A 24,756-nucleotide genomic window follows, 5' to 3' on the forward strand; every position below is an offset into this window, starting at 1 on the left:
TACCTTTAGTTCAGGAGTTATGGTTCTTGAAAGATCGAAAAATGGCGTTTCCATTCATGTTGTTGCATTTACTCATGAACCATTCAACCTAAGCTTTTCAAATTTTAATATGTTGATACTGATGACAAAATGGAGGTCATATTTGATATTGACGATTTTCACTTTCACCGTTCATCAGTTATGGTTCTTGTGATATTGGCAGGACACAAATAAATGTTAATAAATCTGGTTTGCTGTCGTTGTGACAGCCTCTTGTTTACCTGTTGTATTACTTTAATCAGTTTATGATTGTTAAATTTAATCTGCAGAGCACCCAGATTTGGATCCAGCCACCATTTTACCTGATGGTAGATTTAATCATGTGGTTCAAATACAAGAAAGATTAAAGTTTATGAGGTTTGTTCCTTATATATTTTTTCTGATTATTTGTTTTAAATGATGTCTGTATATCTCAGAATAAAGGAAACAAATAGTCAGCTAGAATTTTTTGCGTTTAATACATAGTAAATTGAGACCAAACTGTTTATTAAAATATTGAAGCCATGTTGCTTGAAAAAAGCATTAAAAAAACCAAAATATCATCTATCATCTGACCAATATACATGATATAATTTGCCGAATTAATCAGCCTGAATATGTATGAAATTTAAATGTCATTGGACAATAAACCAACAAAAATCACTGTCGTCTAATTGTAATTTAAAGAGAGGAATGAGTTATTGTTTATTGATTGTTTTTATCATGTTTGTTTTAGGTTCCTTCTAAAAGATGGACAGTTATGGTTGTGTGAATCTCAAGCCAGACAGGTATGTTGAGAAAAATTATAATTTTCTTCTATAAAATGCTGGTTTTTTTTTATTGCAAATAAGCAATATGAAGACATGATCATCTGAGGTTTTCTCAAAGTTAATATAACTGTCCAATGAATTGTTAACATAGTTTGAATTATATTAAATGAGCTGTCTTCTACTTGTTTCTTAATTATTTTTACAGATTTGGCAATGTTTAGCTGAGAATGCTATATATGGAACTGACAGAGAGTCTTGTTTTAAATGGTTTGCTAAGGTAATTTAAATATATGAAGTATCTTGTATAAGCATTTGAAAACGGTTTTGTATCACATATAAGAACAATTAGAATTAAATTCTAACTCGTAAACTCAAACGAACATAAAATATTTATCAAATAACCACAATGACTCGAATGACTTAAAACCATCTGAGTTCAATCATGCATAAACTCAATATCCCAATTGAACCGACCTTACTATAATTAACCAAACACATGTTAACTATAAACAAATAACATTTACATGGTTGATTTTGTACAACTTTGATAAATACATTTAAAATAAGATAGATTTACAGGAGACAATATCACAATTATATAAAGTAGAAACAATGAAATGATAGTCTTCATTTATGAATTTAAAGAAATAGGGTCATCCCATGTTTCAGCAACCACACAACACAAGTTGTATGTCTGTTATTGTATCAATGTCTCATTAAGGTTTCCCTCAACGTTTCCTGATATTCATGTTCATCAGTAAATTAGTATTACCTTGCACCAAGCTCTGAATCACCCTATGACAATACATTTCACACGCTTACGTGCTCACACAGTCATACATCAGCAAACAACTATGTTAGACTTGAACAGGAATCATGTTCTTATTTATTGAAAATAATCTATAAACTGTTTTACTTTCAGCATATATTAATTGAATTTACCTAAGAGATGATTTTGTTGTGTCTGGTTTAAGAGTTGAGTGTCACTCTTTCTGCATGTTTAAAAATCATGACAATAATTGTAAATGGGATCTGTGGGTGATTTGTTTTAAAGTTTACTCAACATACACTTTTCAGTCCTTACTCAACATAAACTTTTCAGTCCCAATTTCTTGTCCTTCATCATAATTCCCACTTTGTAGAATGTACAGTATTGATTTATTGTTTAAATTTGTATATTACTTAGCATGAAATATTTGCAATTTTGTGTTTATTTAGGCCTGTTTATATCTTTTTACATTCTTATTGTAGTTAATGGGAGAAGAACCAGACCTTGATCCAGAAATAACAAGAGATTTCTTTGAACAAAATATTTTACAGTTGGATCCCAGTCTTCTCACTGAAAATGGCATGAAGTAAGTTTTAATGCAACTTTCTTTTCTTGACTGTTCAAAAGATATGAAAGTCAGTTTTGAGTTCTGAAATTATCTGATATAATGATATTATGCTAAAGTTCAAATTATTTGTTTAGCAAAATGATTAGCCCAAAGATTTTCTTTATTAGAATATTAATTGACTGACTATAAAACGCCAAATAAAGAAAATAATTATTAAACAGGTGCTGAACTATTGTAGAGTATTATCTACAATTTTCAGCTAGGTTCATGATTGACTGTATTAATGATGTTTTGTTTTCCTTTTCAGCTGTTTTGAAAGATTTTTCAAACATGTAAATTTGAAAGAGAACAAATTAATAGCAAAGAGAAGAGGTGGCCATATGATTGATGATTTAGAGTTAATAGGGTTAGACTATTTATGGCGGGTAAGTCTATGTGTTAGATGATCCTTTTCTCAATTTTATTCAGTGGACAGTTTATTTTGAATTTAATCTACTGATAATTAAACAATTAAGCGGTATTGTAGTCAACATTGCTACGGTGAATCAGCTAGCTTTCTTCTCAGATTGGGTTGGGTGTGTAGTTTTTGTCTAGCCTGAAACTTTTGTTGCAGAAAGCTAGACATAGGGATAGTGATCCGGTGGTGGTGGTGGCGCATCGGTGTTAGCTAAATTCTTAAAAGCTTTATATTTAAGAAGGTGTAAGGTGTACATGTCCAACTGGCAGGTGTCATCTGACCTTGACCTCATTTTCATGGTTCAGTGGTTATAGTTAAGTTTTTATACGACCGCAAATTTTGAAAAAATTTTCTTCGTATATTGCTATCACGTTGGCGTCAGCGTCGTCGTCGTCGTCGTCCGAATACTTTTAGTTTTCGCACTCTAACTTTAGTAAAAGTGAAAAGAAATCTATGAAATTTTAACACAAGGTTTATGACCACAAAAGGAAGGTTGGTATTGATTTTGGGAGTTTTGGTCCCAACATTTTAGGAATTAGGGGCCAAAAAGGGCCTAAATAAGCATTTTCTTGGTTTTCGCACTATAACTTTAGTTTAAGTTAATAGAAACTTATGAAATGTTGACACAAGGTTTATGACCACAAAAGAAAGGTTGGGATTGATTTTGGAAGTTTTGGTTCCAACAGTTTAGGAATTAGGGGCCAAAAAAGGGCCCAAATAAGCATTATTCTTGGTTTTCGCACAATAACTTTAGTATAAGTGAATAGATATCTATAAAATTTCAACACAAGGTGTATGACCACAAAAGGAAGGTTGGTATTGATTTTTGGAGTTTTGGTCCTAACAGTTTAAGAATAAGGGGCCCAAAGGGTCCAAAATTAAACTTTGTTTGATTTCATCAAAAATTAAATAATTGGGGTTCTTTGATATGCTGAATCTAACTGTGTATGTAGATTCTTAATTTTTGGTCCCGTTTTCAAATTGGTCTACATTAAAGTCCAAAGGGTCCAAAATTAAACTTAGTTTGATTTTAACAAAAATTGAATCCTTGGGGTTCTTTGATATGCTGAATCTGAACGTGTACTTAGATTATTGATTATTGGTCCAGTTTTCAAGTTGGTCCAGTTCGGGGTCCAAAATTAAACTTGTTTTGATTTCATCAAAAATTGAATAATTGGGGTTCTTTGATATGCCAAATCTAACTGTGTTAGTAGATTCTTAATTTTTGGTCCCGTTTTCAAATTGGTCTTCATTAAGGCCCAAAGGGTCCAAAATTAAACTAAGTTTGATTTTAACAAAAATTAAATTCTTGGGCTTCTTTGATATGCTGAATCTAAACGTGTACTTAGATTTTTGATTATGGGCCCAGTTTTCAAGTTGGTCCAAACAGGATTCAAAATTATTATATTAAGTATTGTGCAATAGCAAGAAATTTTCAATTGCACAGTATTCAGCAATAGCAAGAAATCTTCAATTGTACAGTATTGTGCAATAGCAAGAAATTTTCAATTGCACAGTATGGTTCAATAGCAAGAAATCTTCAATTGACAGTATTGCGCAATAGCAAGAAATATCTTATTGCACAATTTTGTGAAATAGCAAATCAATTTTCAGTTATTTGGAGTTATCTTTCTTTGTCCAGAATAGATATTTGTGCAGTAGCAAGATATTTTCAATATTCTTTGAAAATTTGAGTTATCTTTCTTTGTCCAGAATAGTAGTTGAATCAACTTAAATCATTGTTTTATACAATATACAATGTATTTTCACTTTTACTACCAACTGATAAATTAAAACAATCTTTACCATTCAGTGATAAAAAGCACTTTTTTTACATTTTAATATTTTATGATGTATTTAAATGAGCAGTTATTGTTGCAAACTCCATTAGAAATTTGAATTGAGATCAGTTTTGGAATAAGGAAAAGGGGGATGTGAAAACGAAATTGGGGGGGGGGGGTCAATTTTTCTCATTTCATATTTCATAAATAAAAAGAAAATTTCTTCAAACATTTTTTTGAGAGGATTAATATTCAACAGCATAGCGAATTTTTATTTTTTAAGTTCATTAGACCACATTCATTCTGTGTCACCAACCTATGCTGTGTCAACTATTTAATCACAATCCAAATTTAGAGCTGAATCCAGCTTGAATGTTGTGTCCATACTTTCCCCAACCATTCAGGGTTCAACCTCTGCGGTCGTATAAAGCTGCGCCCTGCGGAGCATCTGGTTGTGTTTTGGTCTGTTTTTCTTATACTGTATGCAATAGGTCTACTATATTTGGTGTATGGAATGATTGAAAGGTGTACATGTCTAGCTGGCAGGTGTCATCTGACCTTGACCTCATTTTCATGGTTCAGAAGTCAAAGTTAAGTTTTTTAGTTTTGGTCTTTTTTTCTAATACTAATTGCAATAGGTCAACTATATTTGGTGTATGGAAATATTTTATGATCTATTTGTCAATTGCACAGGTTTTATTTTACCTTGACCTCATTTTCACAGTTCATTGCTCAGTGTTAAGTTTTTGCGTTTTGGTCTGTTTTTCTTAAACTATAAGCAATAGGTCAACTTTATTTGTTGTATGGAAGAATTGTTAGCTGTACATGGCTGCCTGGCATGGTTCATCTGACCTTGACCTCATTTTCATGGTTCATTGGTCAATGTTTAGCATTCTTGGTTAACTTAGCTTATATGACAGTTGTAATAAAGCTTTATATTTAGGACTATCAACATAATATCAATGATTAGTAAAGAAGGCGAGACATTTCAACATGTGCACTCTTGTCACTGTCAGATATTGGCCACAAAGTTTTGTACTATGATAAACACCAGTTAAGTAAACAGCTGTTTTAGATGAAAGTATTTATATTATGCTAATAAATACATTGAAGGAATAGCATATTTATAAATAGGTTTTTAAGGAAGTTATTAAATGTACTTATAAACATTTATGAACAATAGAATTTCCTTGTTATAAATAGAAAACCAGAAAATTTGAAATGACATGTATTCTAAATATAAACCTTGGAAATTTTTCATTTGAAATATTATTTTCAAAAAAGAAATCCAGGAAATTTACAAAAAGAGTTAAAGGAAGAAATTGTAACTGATTGAAGGCTGAAATGAACATTAAAGTTGTTTCACAAACAAAAGAACCAAATAGTGTTTTGATCTATATGTTAATTGTTTCTATGAAAAATGTGGAAGTGCTAATAAGAAAACCTTCCATGAAAAAGGGAAGTGCAAACAAAAATAACTACATTAACAAATTCAGTTAACTTTACCGCCGGTTACCATGGTTGCCATATCTATATAAATCTATTTAATGCTTTCACATTTATCCCCGTTGATACACATAATTAATGTGGCTTCTACTAACGAAAGCTCCATTTGAAGTTAAAGTGTTTAGAGTCCTTATTTTATGTCAGTACACCTTTCCTATATTGTCTATATGAAAATAGCTTCATAAAAGTAGAAAATAATACGGAAGCTGCATTTAGGTTCTTGAATGAAAAAAAAAAAAATCAAACCAATTGACCTTGGTTAAAGCCTATTTTAACATGTCTCTTCAATTTCAGGCTGTGTTACTTAGTCCAGATGATGTTGCAAATAAAGCCATAACATTATTAAAAGACATTTTTACAAACTTGGGTCCCCGGTTACAACAGAACCAAGTGGATATCCATGATGACTTTATACAGTCATGTGTAGATAGGTTAAAAGCTTTATATGATACTGTGTCTGTGTTAGAGAAGGACAAGGACAGTACAAATAGAGTGATGCAGGAGACATCCAGGATGGTTCGGGTGTTGACCGTGCTGAAGGAGTATGTAGCCGAGTGTGATGAGGCTTATACTGATGAGAGATCAATTCTACCTCTTAGCAGGTTAGTCAAAATTACATGGGAAATTTAGTTGTTGAGATTTGAACTCTTTCAGATATTTGATGTAATTAACTTCATATTACGAATACTGAAAAGGTTCCAATGAAATATTAAATAAAATGTAATGCAGAGACAACTTGAAAACAAAAAGGAACAGCACAGCAGTGCTGATTATTTTATAGATTGTCAAGCTACATGTATTTCAGAGAGAAAAATTTAGGATCTATATGAAGACTAAGTAAGTTAAAATGTTGTTAGGGCTGATGTTTTTTATGTTTCCGTAATACTTACAAAATTTTAAGTCTGAAGAATCTAACATCAACATATCAACAGAATTATATATTTGTCAATCACAAAACATGAGCTGCTAAAACAAAACTCTTGAGCCCTGTATTTATTTTCATGGATTAAAACATTTAGAAAATAAAAAGTTGTCTTTAAATTTTATTCCTTTAAAAAAAAAAATCTTTTTTTCAGGGCATGTAGAGGAAAATTAGTGACCCTAATTGTTCGATTTCCTAGTCAAGGTCGTCAGATGGAAGATATTGAAATTTGGTCGCATTCAAATGATACTATTGGACAAGTTAGAAGACAGATTTTATATAAACTTAAATTGAGCAGTAATATAAAAGTGGATTTATATGTGAATAATGAACTATTAGATCCAGCGGAGGATAAAAGATTAATTTTACAAGTGCCATTGAGAGAAAAAGCTGTAAGTCATAATAAAATAAAATAATTTGTTTATGCACATGTAAAAAATAATCTTTCTTTACTTCAAAAGTCTATTAGATCCATGCCAATATTGAAACTTTTATGAAGAATATTGGTATTTCTAACTAACTTGACTAAAAGCTATCTCAACAGAGAATTTATGTACAAAGGTTATTTTTGAAGATGCTGAATTATGTCCTGTTGCAGTTTATTATGTACTCATCAGGTGAACAAAAAGAAGAGTAAGTGTTGAATATTATAAAAAAAAAAAGGTATATAGTTGTTACTAGTCCAGAACACTTTTACAGTTATTAATTTTGTGATATGACTTAATAGTTTACAAAAAAAGCCTGGACTTTATTACCAACTGACTTAAAAAGGAAGCAGACCAGAGAGTTTATGTTTTAGAAATATGACAGAACAACTGAAAGAATACTCATGTAATTTGTATGTTATATTTGTTTTAGTTGATATCAGCAAAGTTAGTACAAGTAGGAAATAACATGCCATCTAGTCCAGATAGTAGTTCTGATAGCTCAGCTGGTTCACCTCATCATACCTTTGATGGTCCTAATATAGAGGCTGAAAACTGTTTGCCTGGTGTGGTAAGTGTACTATAACTATACAGAGAAGGGAACATGTTTAATTGTAAAGCATCTCTCAAGTCCTAAATACATGCTTTATGACAGCTCTATAATTACATTATAAGCAATATTCATGCAGAGGATGTTTCGTTCATACTTGAAGCATCCTTCAAAGAATAGTTATTTGGAATGTAACTTAGTAGGGTTAATTTGTAAAAGAATACCTAATGAGCTTCCCAGTACAATGTGATGAAAAAACGTAAAACTGAGACAATAAAAAAAAGTCACAACCACTGGGCTGCTTGGCAAATGTCCTTGTTATGTGTGGAGTCACAAGTGCTTCAGAACATTTATCAGCCTCCTTTTTTTCATATTTGGTTAAAAGTTCAGGTTAATTATAAGAATTGAAATATTTGATTATGTTTTGTGTATACAGATTGGTCAAAGCATTATATGCATATGTATGCATTGTATGTCTGCCTGAGAAAACAATTTGAGAGTGTTTTAGAATAATCTTTGTATTTTATGCTTTGTAGATAATGGCAAATACAGCTAAGTATGCCAAGTTTATGTTCCAGTTATCAGATTTAGGTTGTTCACTTCAAGTTCCAAAACTTAGGGATACTGCCAGAACTCTTCTTAAACTAATGCCTGCAGGTAAGCCTAGTCTTGTAACAGAACATTACTGTAAAATAAGGTCTTTATATGACATACCCACTAAGTAACCAGGATATGCAGATAAACATATGCTGCCCTATGCAATTTGAGAATTATTTCAAACTGGTTAAAACCATAACATATTAATTTTTCAGGTACAATGTATAACCACTGAATTCATTTCATGTATTTATACCCCACGCAACGAAGTTGCGGAGGGTATAATGTTTTTGACCCGTCCGTCCGTCCGTCCGTCTGTCAGTCCGTCCGTCCGTCCGTCAGTCCGTCAGTCCTGTTTCTTGTCATCGCAACTCCTCTCAAACCACACAACAGAATTTCACGAAACCTTTTCAGATAATAAGGACATACTATGTAGTTGTGCATATCGACGGGAAATTGCGATTCAATTTTTTTTCTAGGAGTAACGCCCCTTTGAACTTATTTACTTTAATGTACTACTGCAACAGTTTGTCATCGCAACTCATCTCAAACCACACAACAGAATTTCACGAAACCTTTTCAGATAATAAGGACATACTATGTAGTTGTGCATATCGACGGGAAATTGCGATTCAAATTTTTTTCTAGGAGTTACGCCCCTTTGAATTTATTTACTTTAATGTACTACTGCAACAGTTTGTCATCGCAACTCCTCTCAAACCACACAACAGAATTTCACGAAACCTTTTCAGATAATAAGGACATACTATGTAGTTGTGCATATCGACGGGAAATTGCGATTCAATTTTTTTTCTAGGAGTTACGCCCCTTTGAACTTATTTACTTTAATGTACTACTGCAACAGTTTGTCATCGCAACTCCTCTCAAACCACACAACAGAATTTCATGAAACTTTGTAGATAATAAGGACATACTATGTAGATGTGCATATCAACAGGAAATTACGGTTCAATTTTTTTTCTAGGAGTTACGCCCCTTTGAACTTATTTGCTTCAATGTACTTCTGCAACAGTTTGTCATCTCAACTCCTCTGAAAACACACAACAGAATTTCATGAAATTTTGTAGATAATAAGGACGTACTATGTATATTGACAGGAAATTATTATTCAATATTTTTTCTTATACAATTTTTTTTTCTTATACTTATTTAATTTCTCCAATGACAATGTGGGGACGTGGGGTATGTGAGCGTGCTCACTAAGGTTCTTTAATTCATAATATAATCAATCTGGAAAATGTCTACATTTTACAATGGAGAGATCATGATTAGGTGTATTGGACATTATTATTATGTTTACCAAGGACAAAAATCAATCTGTGAACATAATCTGATTATATTTTTTTTCTTCAAATTTTAGAAAAAGTTTGAAATGCTTTTGCATACCAGGTTTAAGCCTTGATATACTTATATGAAGGAAATTGAAAAGGATTTGACCTATGAAACTTTATGCAAAACAATAAACAAAATTTCTTCGTCAGAATGATTTTCATATAATTTATAACACGTGCTGAAATTATTACCTTGTATTATACTTGTACATATTTCAAATTATATCTTTTCAGATTCTCATACTGTAGACAGATTGTGTAATATATGTAATGAGAATACTAGGTCAGACACAACTCTTTCTCAACAGTTAGAAATAATGTTCTTCAATTCATCACCTACGGAAGCTCTGTATAATATTGAGGTGAGACTTGATAACAACCATTTCATGACATAATGATCAGAATGTTAGAAATGTATATGTAGTATTTCTTCATTATTAGAAAAGATTTTTATGATTTAAGCGTTTATTAAATGGTTTAGTTTATTGAATGCTAATACCAACCAATATAATAAAAAAGATTTGTTGTGGGTATATTTGTTAAAACTTTGAACATAATGCTTATTGACTCTTTATTTTAGGTTGCTTACAGTCTGTTAATGCCTGCAAATGATCCTATGTCTGAAGACGCTTTCAAATTTCAGGTATGACTTTATAGTTTTATCAGTTTGTAATCGAGAAAAGAATATATTGATTTGCATATAAACAAAATGTGAAAGAGTTAAAGTGGGAAAATGATAATTATGGTATTTATTGTTCATAGCAAAGCTAATGTTAATTCCTCATCCAAGAACACAAGTATTGTTTAAGAAGCAGTCATAACACTAAAATGCAACAATTCAATAATGATTGGGTTATTTTAGATAACATCATTTTTTGTCTCCCCAAAGAAAATATCATTAGCAAACATTTGACAATAACTATTGATTTTCTATGTTGTTTTATTTCAGTATAATTATGTAAAGAGTGGAGGTGTACAGTTGGCACTTAACATGTTAACCAAGAATAATTTCTTACCTACTGCTGATCTGCCAACACGCAGGTATGTCAAAATCAACAATGTTTTGATTAAACTAGCAACATTGCAAACTGCAAATGTTTGTCTTCAAATCCTTTAATTTTACTGATAGAGTAGTTTTTTGAAAGTATTGATCTTGACAAACATCAGTGACAAATTCCATTTCATATCCCATCACATTTGATTTTAAAGTTGGAAAATTTTCCCTAATTTTACAATAGAAAAAAAACTTATGAGAAAATATGCCTTGTAACAATTTGATCTTTACAAAAATAGAAGTATGAATGAGCCAAGGACAAGAAAACACAAAAATGAGATCTAGGTCACGGACCTTGCGTTTGAAATTGTAAGATTAGATATTGCAAAAATAAACCATACAGCACTCTCTTCTGTCTGTTTCAGGTCTGCTTATGTAACTGTGATGAAGATCTGTAAAATAATGTTAACTACCGTCCTAAATGCCAAGCTTCAAGTGGTGATTGATGCTTGTAATGCTGATCCTCAATCACCTAATGTAACTCAGCAGGAACACAGTCATGCTGTATTAATACAACAGGCATTACAGTTTATACCTAACCAACAGTCAGAAATTATGACCAAGAATGTAGCCATGAGACTAGGTCAACATTTAACTGATCAGGTAAAAATGATAATTACAAGCCACACAGCAAAAAGGTGACTGAAAAACTTGTTGAACAATTTGTTTCTTATTTTTAGCTCACCTGGCCCGAAGGGCCAAGTGAGCTTTTCTCATCACTTGGCGTCCAGCGTCCGTCGTCCGTCGTCCGTCGTCCGTCGTCGTCGTCCGTCGTTAACTTTTACAAAAATCTTCTCCTCTGAAACTACTGGACCAAATTAAACCAAACTTGGCCACAATCATCATTGGGGTATCTAGTTTAAAAATTGTGTCCGGTGACCCGCCCAACCAACCAAGATGGCCGCCATGGCTAAAAATAGAACATAGGGGTAAAATGCAGTTTTTGGCTTATAACTCAAAAACCAAAGCATTTAGAGCAAATCTGACATGGGGTAAAATTGTTCATCAGGTTAAGATCTATCTGCCCTGAAATTTTCAGATGAATCAGACAACCGTTGGTAGGTTGCTGCCCCTGAATTGGTAATTTTGAGAAAATTTTGCTGTTTTTGGTTATTATCTTGAATATTATTATAGATAGAGATAAACTGTGAACAGCAAAAATGTTCAACAAAGTAAGATCTACAAATAAGTCAACCTGACCAAAATGGTCTGTTGACCCCTTTAGAAGTTATTGCCCTTTATAGTCAATTTTTAACCATTTTTCGTAAATCTTAGTTATCTTTTACAAAAATCTTCTCCTCTGAAAATACTGGACCAAATTAAACCAAACTTGGCCACAATCATCATTGGGGTATCTAAATTAACAATTGTGTCCGGTGATCCGGCCAACCAACCAAGATGGCCGCCATGGCTAAAAATAGAACATAGGGGGTAAAATGCAGTTTTTGGCTTATCACTCAAAAACCGATGCATTTAGAGCAAATCTGACATGTGGTAAAATTGCTTATCAGGTCAAGATCTATCTGCCCTGAAATTTTGAGATGAATCGGACAACTCGTTGATAGGTTGCTGCCCCTGAATTGGTAATTTTAAGGAAATTTTGCTGTTTTTGGTTATTATCTTGAATATTATTATAGATAGAGATAAACTGTAAACAGCAAAAATGTTCAGCTAAGTAAGATCTACAAATAAGTCAGCATGACCAAAATGGTCCGTTGACCCCTTTAGGAGTTATTGCCCTTTATAGTCAATTTTTAACCATTTTTCGTAAATCTTAGTTATCTTTTACAAAAATCTTCTCCTCTGAAACTACTGGACCAAATTAAACCAAACTTGGCCACAATCATCATTGGGGTATCTAGTTTAAAAATTGTGTCCGGTGACCCGGCCAACCAATCAAGATGGCCGCCATGGCTAAAAATAGAACATAGGGGTAAAATGCAGTTTTTGGCTTATCACTCAAAAACCAAAGCATTTAGAGCAAATCTGACATGTGGTAAAATTGCTTATCAGGTCAAGATCTATCTGCAACAACAAAAGAAAGAGAGTTTTTAACGACCTCAGCTGGCTATACAACCCTTGCACAATCAACTGAATTTTGCAGAAATCATTAATAGGATAGATTGCCCTTATATGATAATTTTTTATTACCTTTTTGTTTTTTTTGGCAAAGTGGGGGGGGGGGTGTTGCGCAACAACAAAACTACTTCACAGCTTTCTCATTACTTTGCATTTCTTGTTAGATAAATTTTACAAAAATTCTCCCCTTAAACAACTGTTGAATTTAAACAAACTTGGTTTAAATCACCACTAGGATATCCAGGGACCACTGTGTATGATGACCCTGCCTGCCCACATGGCTGAAATAAAGCATAGGTTTCAAATGCACTTTTTAGTATTATATCTCTGAAACTAAACGACAGTACAACAGTTGCATTTATCATGTAACAATTGTAAATAAAAATATCAGGTGAGCGACACAGGGTCCTTGGACCCTCTAGTTAATATCCCTAATAAAATTTAAGGCTTCACCTTACAAACTGACATCAACTACACTCTCAAATATTGTCATAACTAGTATTGTTGAATTTAGTCATCTATTTAAAATATGTTACTTGTTGGAATCAAAATTGTACAAGTTAAACTCTGTGGTGATATGAGTGTTTTTTTGCTAATCTTGACCTACTTTCAGCAGTCCAGTAATCCAATTAATATTTTGTTAAATGTTCAAAATGTACATGCCAGTCTGACATAGATCACTCAATCTTTATGTTAATTACCCAGTTAATTCACTTTAAATTAATACATGTAAGTAATACAATAGATGGTGCCGTTTAGTAGTCCAACAGAAATTTTGCAATTCAAGCACAACATTAAATCACTTTAAAGTTTCTATTTTTCCAATGTGCAACAGACACTTTTACAGTTCAAAAAGTCTTTAACTCACTTTTAAACCTAAAGTCTCTATGTTGTTATCTTATATATTATCTGATTGTTGATACATTGTTTTTTACAGGCCTCTAAAGTAATTCCAGATTTGTCAGTTATAAAAGCAGTACAGAAAATAGCTTGGTCCTCTAGTAGTTGTTCATTACATTTGGTTCATGCCTCCAATGAGGATATTCACAAGGCTCATGAGAAGGTTAGTCATATTTGATTTATAATGTTAATCAAAAAATAAAATAAGAAAAATGGCATTAAAACATAAGTAGTTTACTTGATTTTCTGATGCCATGAAAGGTAATCTAGAATTGGAAAATAAAAAAAATGAAAAAATTAAACAATTTACAAACAACCAAATAGTCAGCCAAAAACATTCTAATGAGAAGTAGCAGTTTAAAATACTCATTTGGATAACTATTTTTTTCCAGCCAAAAGACCATTTAGAAGTAGAAGATTTAGTGGTTGCTAAGGAATCATTAGAAGTTCTGACAATCTGTCTCTGTCTATGTCCTCCTGCTCTAGAAGCCCTAAATAAAGACAAATCATGGCAGGTCTTCATCAAAGATTTGTTATTGATATGTAAACACAGGTATGGTCATTGTACAATCTTGGGTGGTCCTGAATCACCCTGTATATCTATTTGATCAATAATTTTGTATGTGTAATTTTGGATGCTTGAAAGATCTATGGAAACTTCACAGAACAGTAATGTAGCATATGGCAGTTTACCTGATATAAACAACACTAAAGTCAAGCGCACCCTAAAAAGTGTACTTGATTTGGTCCATATCTTTATTTATTTTAACCAATAACTACATTAATAAACTTGTTTTAAGGAAATCAATGCTAGCACTGCATGCAAAAATCCTATATCTATCAGTCATCAAATTGCCAAATATGAGAGTAAAAAGGATAAAGGCTTAGGATTTTCTATAAAATTTCTATATGTTTAGCATTGAATCAACAGAAGGGTACATAATCCTTAATTGGTGATATGGAATTTAAGGATAAAACTTGGCATGTATTTTTTGCAGAAATGTTATTAATTTCTTTGGAATACTTTTTGCTTAATGTATGAAATTTGTTTTCATTTCATAAAAAAAAACCTATGAGATACGCTTATACTAGTATGATAATATATATTTGAAAACCTTTAATTATGCACCTTATATAGGAGGTGATCAACAAAATGAAATCATACCAAGTATATATATAAGAAATTTGTTTATTTCAGATCTGTAAGAATATCTGCCACTGATCAATTTTATCTTATGGCAACCAGATGTTGTGGTGGTCAGAGACCTGTTTTGTTTTTTATTACTTTGTTGTTTTGTGAGTTAAATGTGAGTATTATGTAAATCTTTAGTTTACTTTCAATAAAGGTATATAACCAAGAGTAAATTTTGAGTGTATTTCTTTTTATTAAAACAAAATAAGGAAAAGTTGGTTTGTTACAGTTCAGTATTTTGTGTCAAGTCTTTTCATATTTGCATTGATTCTGCAGTATTGAACGAATTTATGCTTTTGATAAATGATTTCCCAATAAGAATACTATGAAAGCCCAATTATATGCCTGTACTTAAAGATAGATGAGTTTATTGATTATTCTGCTTAATTCTTTTTACAGGATTCTGTGAGAGAGTATGCTAAACAAGCAAATGAATATTTCAATTTGTTATGGAAGTAAGTCCTTTAGAATCAAAGTTTGTTTATACCATATTTTGAATGTATATTTATCTTTGAAAAGGTGATAAATCTTTTAAAAAAAATCAAAGTTTCTTGTAAATGTTAATCTTTTTATTTTGAGTCATCCAACAAATAACTCATTTAAGTTCTTCACAAAGAAATAAAATATAAACCAAATATAATTCAGAATTTATTATTAATGAACTAAATCTCTTCAGAAAATTGTATTGCATTACCTTGTATTAACATTACAATGTATAACTTTTTTTTTATATTTTAGGTTGTTAAATTATGCATGTAGTACAGATATCAGATTACCCAATGCAGATAAATTGTTGCATAATGAAATTTTATGGTTGAAAAAATTGAGGGTAAGTCAATTTTTACCTAAACATAAATGAAAATTTTCGCATCATTATTTGTTTCTAAAATCATTCATAATGCAAGTATTTTTTTTATGGATATTAACTCAGCAAATTCACAAGAACACAGCAATTTGATTATCTCATAGTTGAAAACGCTCTTAAATAATAAAGTAGATTTATCAAACAGGAATATAATACATTGAATAGTATTTCTTTAAAAAAAAGATATAGTTTTACTTCAAATAATTTTAAAAAATCAGTTTTTTTGTTTTACTTTACAAAGATTAAAAGATAAAGTAAATTTAAACTTATATCTTTAGGAACAAGTATTAAATACAGGAGAAGTTGAAGTAGAAGATGCTCTACTAGAGGGTCATCTTGGGATTACCAGAGAGCTGTTAGCATTCCAGACACCAGAAAAGAGGTACCATATTGGTTCTGAAAAAGGAGGATCAAATCTCATCAAGGTTAGTATTGTTTCATAATATTATTAGATTAAGAAGATATGGTATAAATGTCGATGAGACATCTCTCCACATGAGACCAAAATACATAGAAGTAAACTATAAGACACAGTACAGCCCTCATCAATGACTTAAGCCCATACTAAAAAGGAAGCTATAAAAGACACAGAAATGACAAATATAAATATAATTCAAATGAGAAAACAGCATATTTTATGTACAAAAATTGATGTTCAGTAACAAATAACAAGAAGTCACCCCCATCCCCTCCCCCCTAAACTGGAACAGTGGTGTAACAGTATTACATGAGAACAAACTACAGCAATTAGTTGAAAAAAGCTTAACTCATGAGATCAATCCTATAAAACACAAAAACCCTAACAAAAACAAAAAGTACAATTCTGAGAGTACTCAAGGCTAGTTCAAAGCCATATATAACAGCTAATGAAAAATCATGTATCTTAAGATTATGATGCTTGTAGAAAATTTATGTTTGTATGTACTTGTGAGAATGAGTAGTAATGTGCACAGTATTATACAGTTATGTCTATTTATCTCCTACATGTCCTATAGGAACTAATTGAAGACTTCCTGTTTCCTGCATCAAAGATAGTTCATCAAAGTAGAAAGGTCAATGGAGAATTTCCTACAGAACAAGCTAACCCTGTGTGTACCACTCCACTTACAATTACAGCAGCATTTGACCTGTTGGTGGCTTTATGTACACAATGTGTTCCTAATCTTAAATGTGTAGCTCTAATGTTGATGGAGATGTTCTACAACAGTAAGTCTCTTAGGGTTATTTTTAAGTATTCATTATATAATTGAGAGATAGCTGTGGAAAGCGAGTACAAAGAAAAGATAAAAGCAATAAGAACATAATTGTCAGAATTGTTACATGATTTACATACCTATTATATTGTTGTAAAAAGAAGGAAAATAAAGAAGCTATTTTGTTATGTAAGAGTACAAGCTAGACTTAAACAATTAAATGTGCTTGTTGAATGATTTATTATCACAAAACGAAGAGTAAAGCGTTCCAAAACAAAAGTTATTTAGACAAAAAACTGGAATTTGAATTGCTTATTAAATGTTCCAATTGGCATCATGCATTTTGCTTTGATCTTTTGTAATGTTAGTCTGACCATGTTATGACCTATGTTAAACATTGTATGTTGTGGTGTTTAGTCATAAGTAAACTTTTACAATATAAACTAATTTAAAATGTTAATCAGTTTAACTTAAAATATATTTCATCTTTATAGATGATGCCTCATTAACAGAGTGGGAATACTTGCCACCAGTTGGTCCACGTCCTCACAAAGGGTTTGTAGGTCTGAAGAATGCAGGTGCCACATGTTATATGAACTCAGTTATTCAACAGGTTAGTAGCTTTATATAATCTGGTTTAATAAAATAGTCTTTGAAACAAAAATGCTAGTTGTAGAATGTCAGTGCTATGGCAAAAGATATTAGACGAGTTGTATATACATTATGTACACAGCCATGTATCACCATCATTGATGGCGATCCGATGGATACATCTGTTGTAGAGTTGTCACTGACTCAGACGTACTTATAAATATAATTATTTTCTGTGACTGTATATTACATTAATTTGTAGGATCCTTTACTATAGATAATTTAGCTGATCTGTAACAATAACATCTTCATGCCTTATATATCATGTACTGTAGTACGCCGCTAGATTAAAACTGACGAGGAAAGGTAACACACGGCCAGCGAAAGCTCTTTTTTTGAGAGCCCAGGTGGTCATGTGGTCTAGCGGGACGGCTGCAGTGCAGGCGATTTGGTGTCACGATATCACAGTAGCATGGGTTCGAATCCCGGCGAGGGATGAACCAAAAATTTGAGTAAGCAAATTTACAGATCTAACATTGTTGGGTTGATGTTTAGACGAGTTGTATATATATATATATATATATATATATATATAAGAGAATGAATTTTGTGTATTAAGATTGATTTGTTTTTTATTTCATGAAAAATGAGCATTGCAATTTTACTATTAGTGTGAAAGTTTAGAGTGCTTCAACAAGGCAATAAAAATTACTCATTTTCTAAAAAATAATACATCTAAAATTCAAAGCATGCTTTAGAACAGAAACTAAGAATTCATTTATTGTTATCAATACCTAATAAACTAATGTATTTTGTAGCTGTTTATGATAGACAACATAAGATCAGAGATCTTAGCTATTGATGGAGCTGCTGATGAAGCCTGTGTAGAGGAAGATTATGTGGACGAGAAAGTAGAAAGTGAAGTAAGTAATTGATAGGCAGACAATTGTTGACATTTCCCAATCAATGAAAGACTTTACACTAAAAATGATAATACTAAGTTTCTTCAACTGAACAGTTACAAAATAGTTTCCTCTGTAACTCAAGGGCCAAGTTCATTATAGATAGAGATAATTGTAAGCAGCAAGCATGTTCAGTTAAGTCAGAAGAACACATCACCATCACCAAAACACAATTTTGTCATGAATCCATCTGTGTCCTTAATTTAATATGCACATAGAACAAGGTGAGCGACACAGGCTCTTAAGAGCCTCTAGTTTTTCAATTCTGATAAAAATACAGTTTTCTCAATGTATATTAGATCTGGCAGGTCAAACTTATTTGAAATCTCAAATAATTTAAGTTTACTTGAAAGGACTGAAGGTTGTATATGATAATTAATGAGAAAGATGAATGCATATGTCATCCATGAACTGTTTTGTTTCCCAAGTACTACCATAATTTATATTGACCGTCTTTGTAAACCTGTTTTAATCTATTTTAATATAATGGTTGATACTTTGCAGACAAATGTGGACATGGGTGATGAAGAAAGGAAAGATGAAGAAAAACCAGTGAGCAGTAAGGATGATGAGAGAAAGGAATACAATATGGGTGTACTCAAACAAATACAGTTGATATTTGGTCATTTAGCTTGTAGCAAGCTGCAATTCTATGTTCCAAGGGGATTCTGGAAACATTTCAAGTAAGTTATTTCTATGAATATTGTGTATTTAAATTTGAAGATGTCATTGAATTACTAATGTAACTTAGAAATTTTAAAAGCATAGCATTACAGATATATATGAAAGTTATTAAAAGGGCTTGGCTTTTTTTTCGAGGGGGTGTATGAAAATTGGTACTTTGAAAGCAAAAAGATTTGGTTTCCCATGATTATATAGATCATAATGGTTTTAAAATTATAGTTACAATATACATGAGGTAAAGGAGCTGATCATTATCTACCTATTCAGCTTTCATCAGCTGATCATTACTAAAGGAATAAGAAGATGTGGTAATATTGCCATTGAGACAACTCTCCACGAGAGACCAAATGATGTAGAAATTAAATAATAGGTACTAGTATGAATTGAAACAAATGAATGGATTTACATAAAATGACCAGTAGACCTGAGATATAGTTGTGTGCTCCTCATCAAAATGTAATGGTCAGTTTTATCTGTTATTATCATTGTGATTTATCTACAATAGATATGTACAAACATATTCATTTTGTTGTCAAACCCTAAATAATATTTTGTTTTACAGGTTGTCGGATGAACCAGTGAATTTGAGAGAGCAACATGATGCCTTAGAGTTTTTTAATAGTTTAGTAGACAGTGCAGATGAGGCTTTAAAAGTACTCAATCAACCACAAATTTTATCCAAGGTCTTAGGTGGGTCATTTGCTGACCAAAAAATATGCAAGGACTGTCCCCATCGTTACCAAAGAGAAGAGTCTTTCACGGCATTGAACATTGATATTCGAAATCATCATAATTTATTAGAATCTTTAGAACAATACGTTAAAGGAGATTTATTAGAAGGTGCTAACGCATATCGTTGTGAAAAGTGTGATAAAAAGGTGAGTAGATGTTTACTTCCTTATCTATGTTGATTTTGATTGAAATTGTGAAATGAAATATTTCCAAAATTTTATGGAAATATTCTTTATAAAGCACAAAAATGTCAGTATTCTCCTCAGAAACTAACAAAACCTTTAAATAGACTTATTAAAAGGGGATATAGTTACGATACTGTTGTCAGGTCATTAAAGATTGCATATTTTGGCTTTAACATTGATTCACTGATAGGGTCTTTGCATCGGAACTAAACACATTTATTTCTAAAAAAACAGTTGTTGGCATGACACGGGTTATGTTCTTCTCATATATTTTATGATAGTATGATACTAAACCCCTAACGGGAGGGATTGTACCTGATATTCATATGATGAAGACATAATCTTTCAATCAGTTTAATTGAGGTCTGGAGCTGGCATGTCAGTTAACTGCTAGTAGTCTGTTGTTATTTATGTATTATTGTCATTTTATTTATTTTCTTTTGTTACATCTTTTGACATCGGACTCGGACTTCTCTTAAACTGAATTTTAATGTGCGTATTGTTATTCTTTTACTTTTCTACATTGGCTAGAGGTATAGGGGGAGGGTTGAGATCTCATAAACATGTTTAACCCCGCCGCAATTTTGCGCCTGTCCCAAGTCAGGAGCCTCTGGCCTTTGTTAGTCTTGTATGATTTTAAATTTTAGTTTCTTGTGTATAATTCGGAGTTTAGTATGACGTCCATTATCACTGTACTATTATGCATATTTTAGGGGCCAGCTGAAGGACACCTACGGGTGCGGGAATTCTCGCTACATTGAAGACCCATTGGTTGCCTTCGGCTGTTGTTTGCTCTATGGTCGGATGGTTGTCGCATTGACATATTCACCATTTCCTTTCTCAATTTTATTAGGTTAAAAAGTAATTTAATTAATAAATTTTTGATATGCTGTGAAGATTTTTTTATTGATTTTTAGGATACTAAGTATCATTTATTTGTCTTTCATAATAACAAAACTAAAACTAAAGGCAATTTTAAGTTTGAGAATATTTTTATGACCTTTTCTGTTTGTTAGGTTGATACTGTGAAAAGACTGTTAATTAAGAAGTTACCACAAGTGTTGGCAATACAGCTGAAGCGGTTTGATTATGACTGGGAAAGGTTGGTATCATTAGTTCCACAAATATAATGCACATCTTTTAACAAGTACCTCCACATCATGATATTGACAACACATTGGAATGTCTAATAAAATCTTTATCATGGCTATGAGAGTCTGTAAAGAATTGTTTTTCTAGAAAAGGCTTTACAATAAATGAATTAGAATTAAAAAAATAAGGAGATCTTGTATGATTGACAATAAGAAAACTATCCACCAAAGTTCAAATAAAGTGGATGTAAAAGGCTATTCAAAATCTGAATTGGACTAGTTTTAGACACTATTCAAATGTATGTCTGGTTTAATAATCTTTAATTTGTCTTTACAGAGAATGTGCAATAAAGTTCAATGATTACTTTGAGTTTCCAAGAGAGTTTGACATAGATCCTTATACAGTACAAGGAATGGCAAAAATTGAAGGTATATAATTACTTTCTTCTCATGACACTTCGTATTCCATTATTTTTTCTGTAACCCAACTGTATTTGACTGAAATTTGTATGACAGTAGATTTCATTATCTCCCTTGAATTCACATGTTCGATAAATTTTGTCTATTAGCTGTTGTTTAATATCATCAATAACCCAAAGATGACAAAAATAATAAAGAATGTTTTGTGACCTATTTATTAATCAGATATGTGCTTGTTTGTAGGTGAAATAATTGATATAGATGAATCCAAGCCTCAGAGTACCAAATACAAGCTTATTGGAGTTGTTGTTCATAGTGGACAAGCCAGTGGTGGTCACTACTATTCATATATATTACATAGGTAAGCAGTTCAGTAAAGTTGTTGGGGTTGTGTTTTTTGTCACTTTCATATATTCTAAGTAGCTATGAAATTAAGTTCAAAGGTTATGCTAAATTCTTTACCTCACTATAGCTCAGATAACTTCTTTCTAGAGGAAATGCTTCTGTCAATGTATAATTTTATTATTTTTACAAACTTTTATCTTATTGAGAATAATAACTTATGAATACATCTTGCATTGTAGAGGTGAAGATAATACTGCTAAATGGTACAAGTTTGATGATGGGGATGTGTCAGAATGTAAAATGGATGATGATGAGGTACTCTATTTAAATATCATGTATCAATATAGAACAAATGCTTCAATGTGAATCTTAACCTTAAGGTTAATGTCACAAAATGTAGAAGTATTGGATGAAATGGCTATTTGGCTTATCAATATCACACTGTATGCATTTGATGTGTTCTTTCCTAGCATTCAGAAACTCATTGAACCTTAAAGTTTAGAAATTTAAACATGTATATTTATATGGAGAATTAGAATTTAATCCATGTAAAATTTATTTTATCTGAAAAAGTGTACTTGATTCTTAGTCTCATGTCCTGTATTTTTTATGCTACTGCTTTTATTATAAGAAATAAAAAAATAAGTATTATTTTCGTCCCACAAACAGTTTTGGGGGTATATAGGAATATATCAAGGGGACCTGTAAGCTCAACTGTCAAAAGGGTTGGATGAATATTTATGTAGCGTTACATACACTGTTGTACAACACTACATGAGCACATGCATAGAAAGGAATGAAAAATTTGTTGATGTTGAAGGGGAGAGAATGAAACTTTCTTATTTGCTTCAATATTGCAATTGGGGGAGTATCCTTTTGTGCATTCACTTACAGTCCTATGTCAATTAATTGTTTTTTCTCATCACACATTTTACTTTTCAGGAACTGAAAAATCAATGTTTTGGAGGGGAATATTTAGGAGAAGTGTTTGATCACATGCTGAAAAGGTGAGGTTATATGTCATTAGGCGAAATTGTCTCATTGGCACTCATACCACATGTTCTTATTTATATTAAGTAATACATGTTTTATCTCTCCAAAAGAAAAGTGCTTGTTTTCACCAAACTATTTATAACTTGACTTATTAATTTAATGAATTTGACTACATTTTAGTATTTGTCAACTAGACACTATTTTAGCTAATATATACATCAATGCATATTTTTCCAGAATAAATAGGGAAGGGGATTAATCCAAAGGTTTACTACAACAGTTGTTTGGTGATCTATTTTTATTTCAAATTGGATACATATTGTAGATTTCAAAAAAGTTATGTCCAATCTCATTATTAAGCTGTATTAATATTTTCATACATAAATGCTTGTTCCATACATAATTATGTATGGAGCATGTAATGGTATTACATGTATTATTAGAATGGCTTATAGAAAGCAGAAAAGATGGTGGAATGCCTACATCCTGTTTTATGAAAGGGTAGATGAAGTGGATAATGAGAAACACATCTACAAGACCCTCCAAGACCTAACTATTGGTTTGTGCATACTTAATTTACTTTTGAATATTCGTTTGTTTACTTTTAATTTATTTAACATTTATTTAACATTCAAAAAGTAAACATCTAGTTAAGAAAATTTTTTTCTTCTTAGAAAGTGATTACATTTAATGTCTTCTTTTGGAATAATTGTTTTGGTTATAATTTTATATGCATGACAATAGAAAAAAATGTTTGTACCTTTTATCATATTAAAGTTCAGTATTTATTTACCCAAGCAGGGGACTTAAAACTAACTAACCGGTCATATTTCTGATTTAACAAATTATTGCATCAAAGTTGGTCATTGTCTTTGTGAATTTGAATGTGTGGAAAAGTGATAACATTTGGTAAAATGTATGTGTGTTATTTCAGTAAATAAACCTTACCAAGTTACCATGCCAACTGTGATAGAGAAGTGTGTGAGGAAACGTAACATCATGTTTATGCATGAGAAGAGTCAGTTCTGTGTGGAATATTTCCATTTTATGAAGAAACTGCTTAATTGTAATCCCATCTATACTCATTGTCCACAAGATAAATTGGTAAGTTTTTAACAGAAATTAATATTTTCTGGACACAAATCGGATGTTTTTATCATCCTTATGCATGTTTGAGAAGGGATGGCTAATTTAGAATACCATTGGAAAACAAGGATGTATTTAATATTTCAATAGTAAAAATTTGTATGAAAAAAAAGCTTGCAAACTATCAACACGCATTTCAGATGAAATATTTGTATTTAGACCATATATGATGGCATATTTATACAGCCATCAAACTAGTTGGCAAATTGAAGAACCTTTTTTTAAAGATTATACTTTGACAGAAATAGTCCAGGTTCACTTTGGGTAGAACAATTTTATAATCTCTTTCATTTATTATGAATCTGACTGTCCTGCTAGGAAATTTTAAGATCTTCAAATAATTTAGGATTAGTTTTTATTTGTAAATCAACAGAAGCACAAGTATTTAAAAACATTGATCATTTGAATTTTAAAGATTTATTTTCACATTTATTACAGTCCAATGATGCAGAAGTACTTGCCATGATTAGCACAGAGCTGGCCTCTAAGTTCTTGTTTAATGTAGGATTTAGAACAAAGAAGAATATAAGGTACGTAATTTAATTTAAACATGTTTCAAAAAAGTATGTATAAAGAAATGAATTATGGAAATGAAAATTTCATTTGTAA

At 31.5% G+C, this 24,756-nt stretch overlaps 1 protein-coding gene across 4 annotated transcripts in view; it reads left to right on the forward strand.

Moving 5' to 3' along the window:
* The window catches only part of LOC139516839 (ubiquitin carboxyl-terminal hydrolase 9X-like), a 47,117-nt gene that overhangs the window by 12,155 nt on the left and 10,206 nt on the right, over positions 1-24,756 (forward strand). For 2 of the 4 annotated variants that reach the window (XM_071307171.1, XM_071307172.1), the window contains exons 15-46: positions 309-396; positions 755-806; positions 994-1,065; positions 2,040-2,143; positions 2,433-2,550; positions 6,164-6,471; positions 6,946-7,183; positions 7,650-7,787; positions 8,303-8,423; positions 9,950-10,077; positions 10,296-10,358; positions 10,665-10,756; positions 11,135-11,372; positions 13,786-13,911; positions 14,141-14,301; positions 14,947-15,055; positions 15,340-15,395; positions 15,679-15,769; positions 16,084-16,230; positions 16,801-17,011; positions 17,493-17,611; positions 18,408-18,512; positions 19,056-19,234; positions 19,798-20,113; positions 21,169-21,254; positions 21,581-21,672; positions 21,907-22,024; positions 22,248-22,323; positions 22,951-23,015; positions 23,445-23,560; positions 23,936-24,105; positions 24,586-24,677. In XM_071307171.1, coding sequence (XP_071163272.1) covers positions 309-396; positions 755-806; positions 994-1,065; positions 2,040-2,143; positions 2,433-2,550; positions 6,164-6,471; positions 6,946-7,183; positions 7,650-7,787; positions 8,303-8,423; positions 9,950-10,077; positions 10,296-10,358; positions 10,665-10,756; positions 11,135-11,372; positions 13,786-13,911; positions 14,141-14,301; positions 14,947-15,055; positions 15,340-15,395; positions 15,679-15,769; positions 16,084-16,230; positions 16,801-17,011; positions 17,493-17,611; positions 18,408-18,512; positions 19,056-19,234; positions 19,798-20,113; positions 21,169-21,254; positions 21,581-21,672; positions 21,907-22,024; positions 22,248-22,323; positions 22,951-23,015; positions 23,445-23,560; positions 23,936-24,105; positions 24,586-24,677 — 4,195 coding nt within the window. The remainder of the gene's footprint in view (positions 1-308; positions 397-754; positions 807-993; positions 1,066-2,039; positions 2,144-2,432; positions 2,551-6,163; positions 6,472-6,945; positions 7,184-7,649; positions 7,788-8,302; positions 8,424-9,949; positions 10,078-10,295; positions 10,359-10,664; positions 10,757-11,134; positions 11,373-13,785; positions 13,912-14,140; positions 14,302-14,946; positions 15,056-15,339; positions 15,396-15,678; positions 15,770-16,083; positions 16,231-16,800; positions 17,012-17,492; positions 17,612-18,407; positions 18,513-19,055; positions 19,235-19,797; positions 20,114-21,168; positions 21,255-21,580; positions 21,673-21,906; positions 22,025-22,247; positions 22,324-22,950; positions 23,016-23,444; positions 23,561-23,935; positions 24,106-24,585; positions 24,678-24,756) is intronic. The other 2 variants (XM_071307173.1, XM_071307174.1) reach the window with 1 other exon arrangement.

The sequence above is a fragment of the Mytilus edulis genome, chromosome 3 (assembly GCF_963676685.1).
Source record: "Mytilus edulis chromosome 3, xbMytEdul2.2, whole genome shotgun sequence".
Taxonomy (NCBI): Eukaryota; Metazoa; Mollusca; class Bivalvia; order Mytilida; family Mytilidae; genus Mytilus; species Mytilus edulis.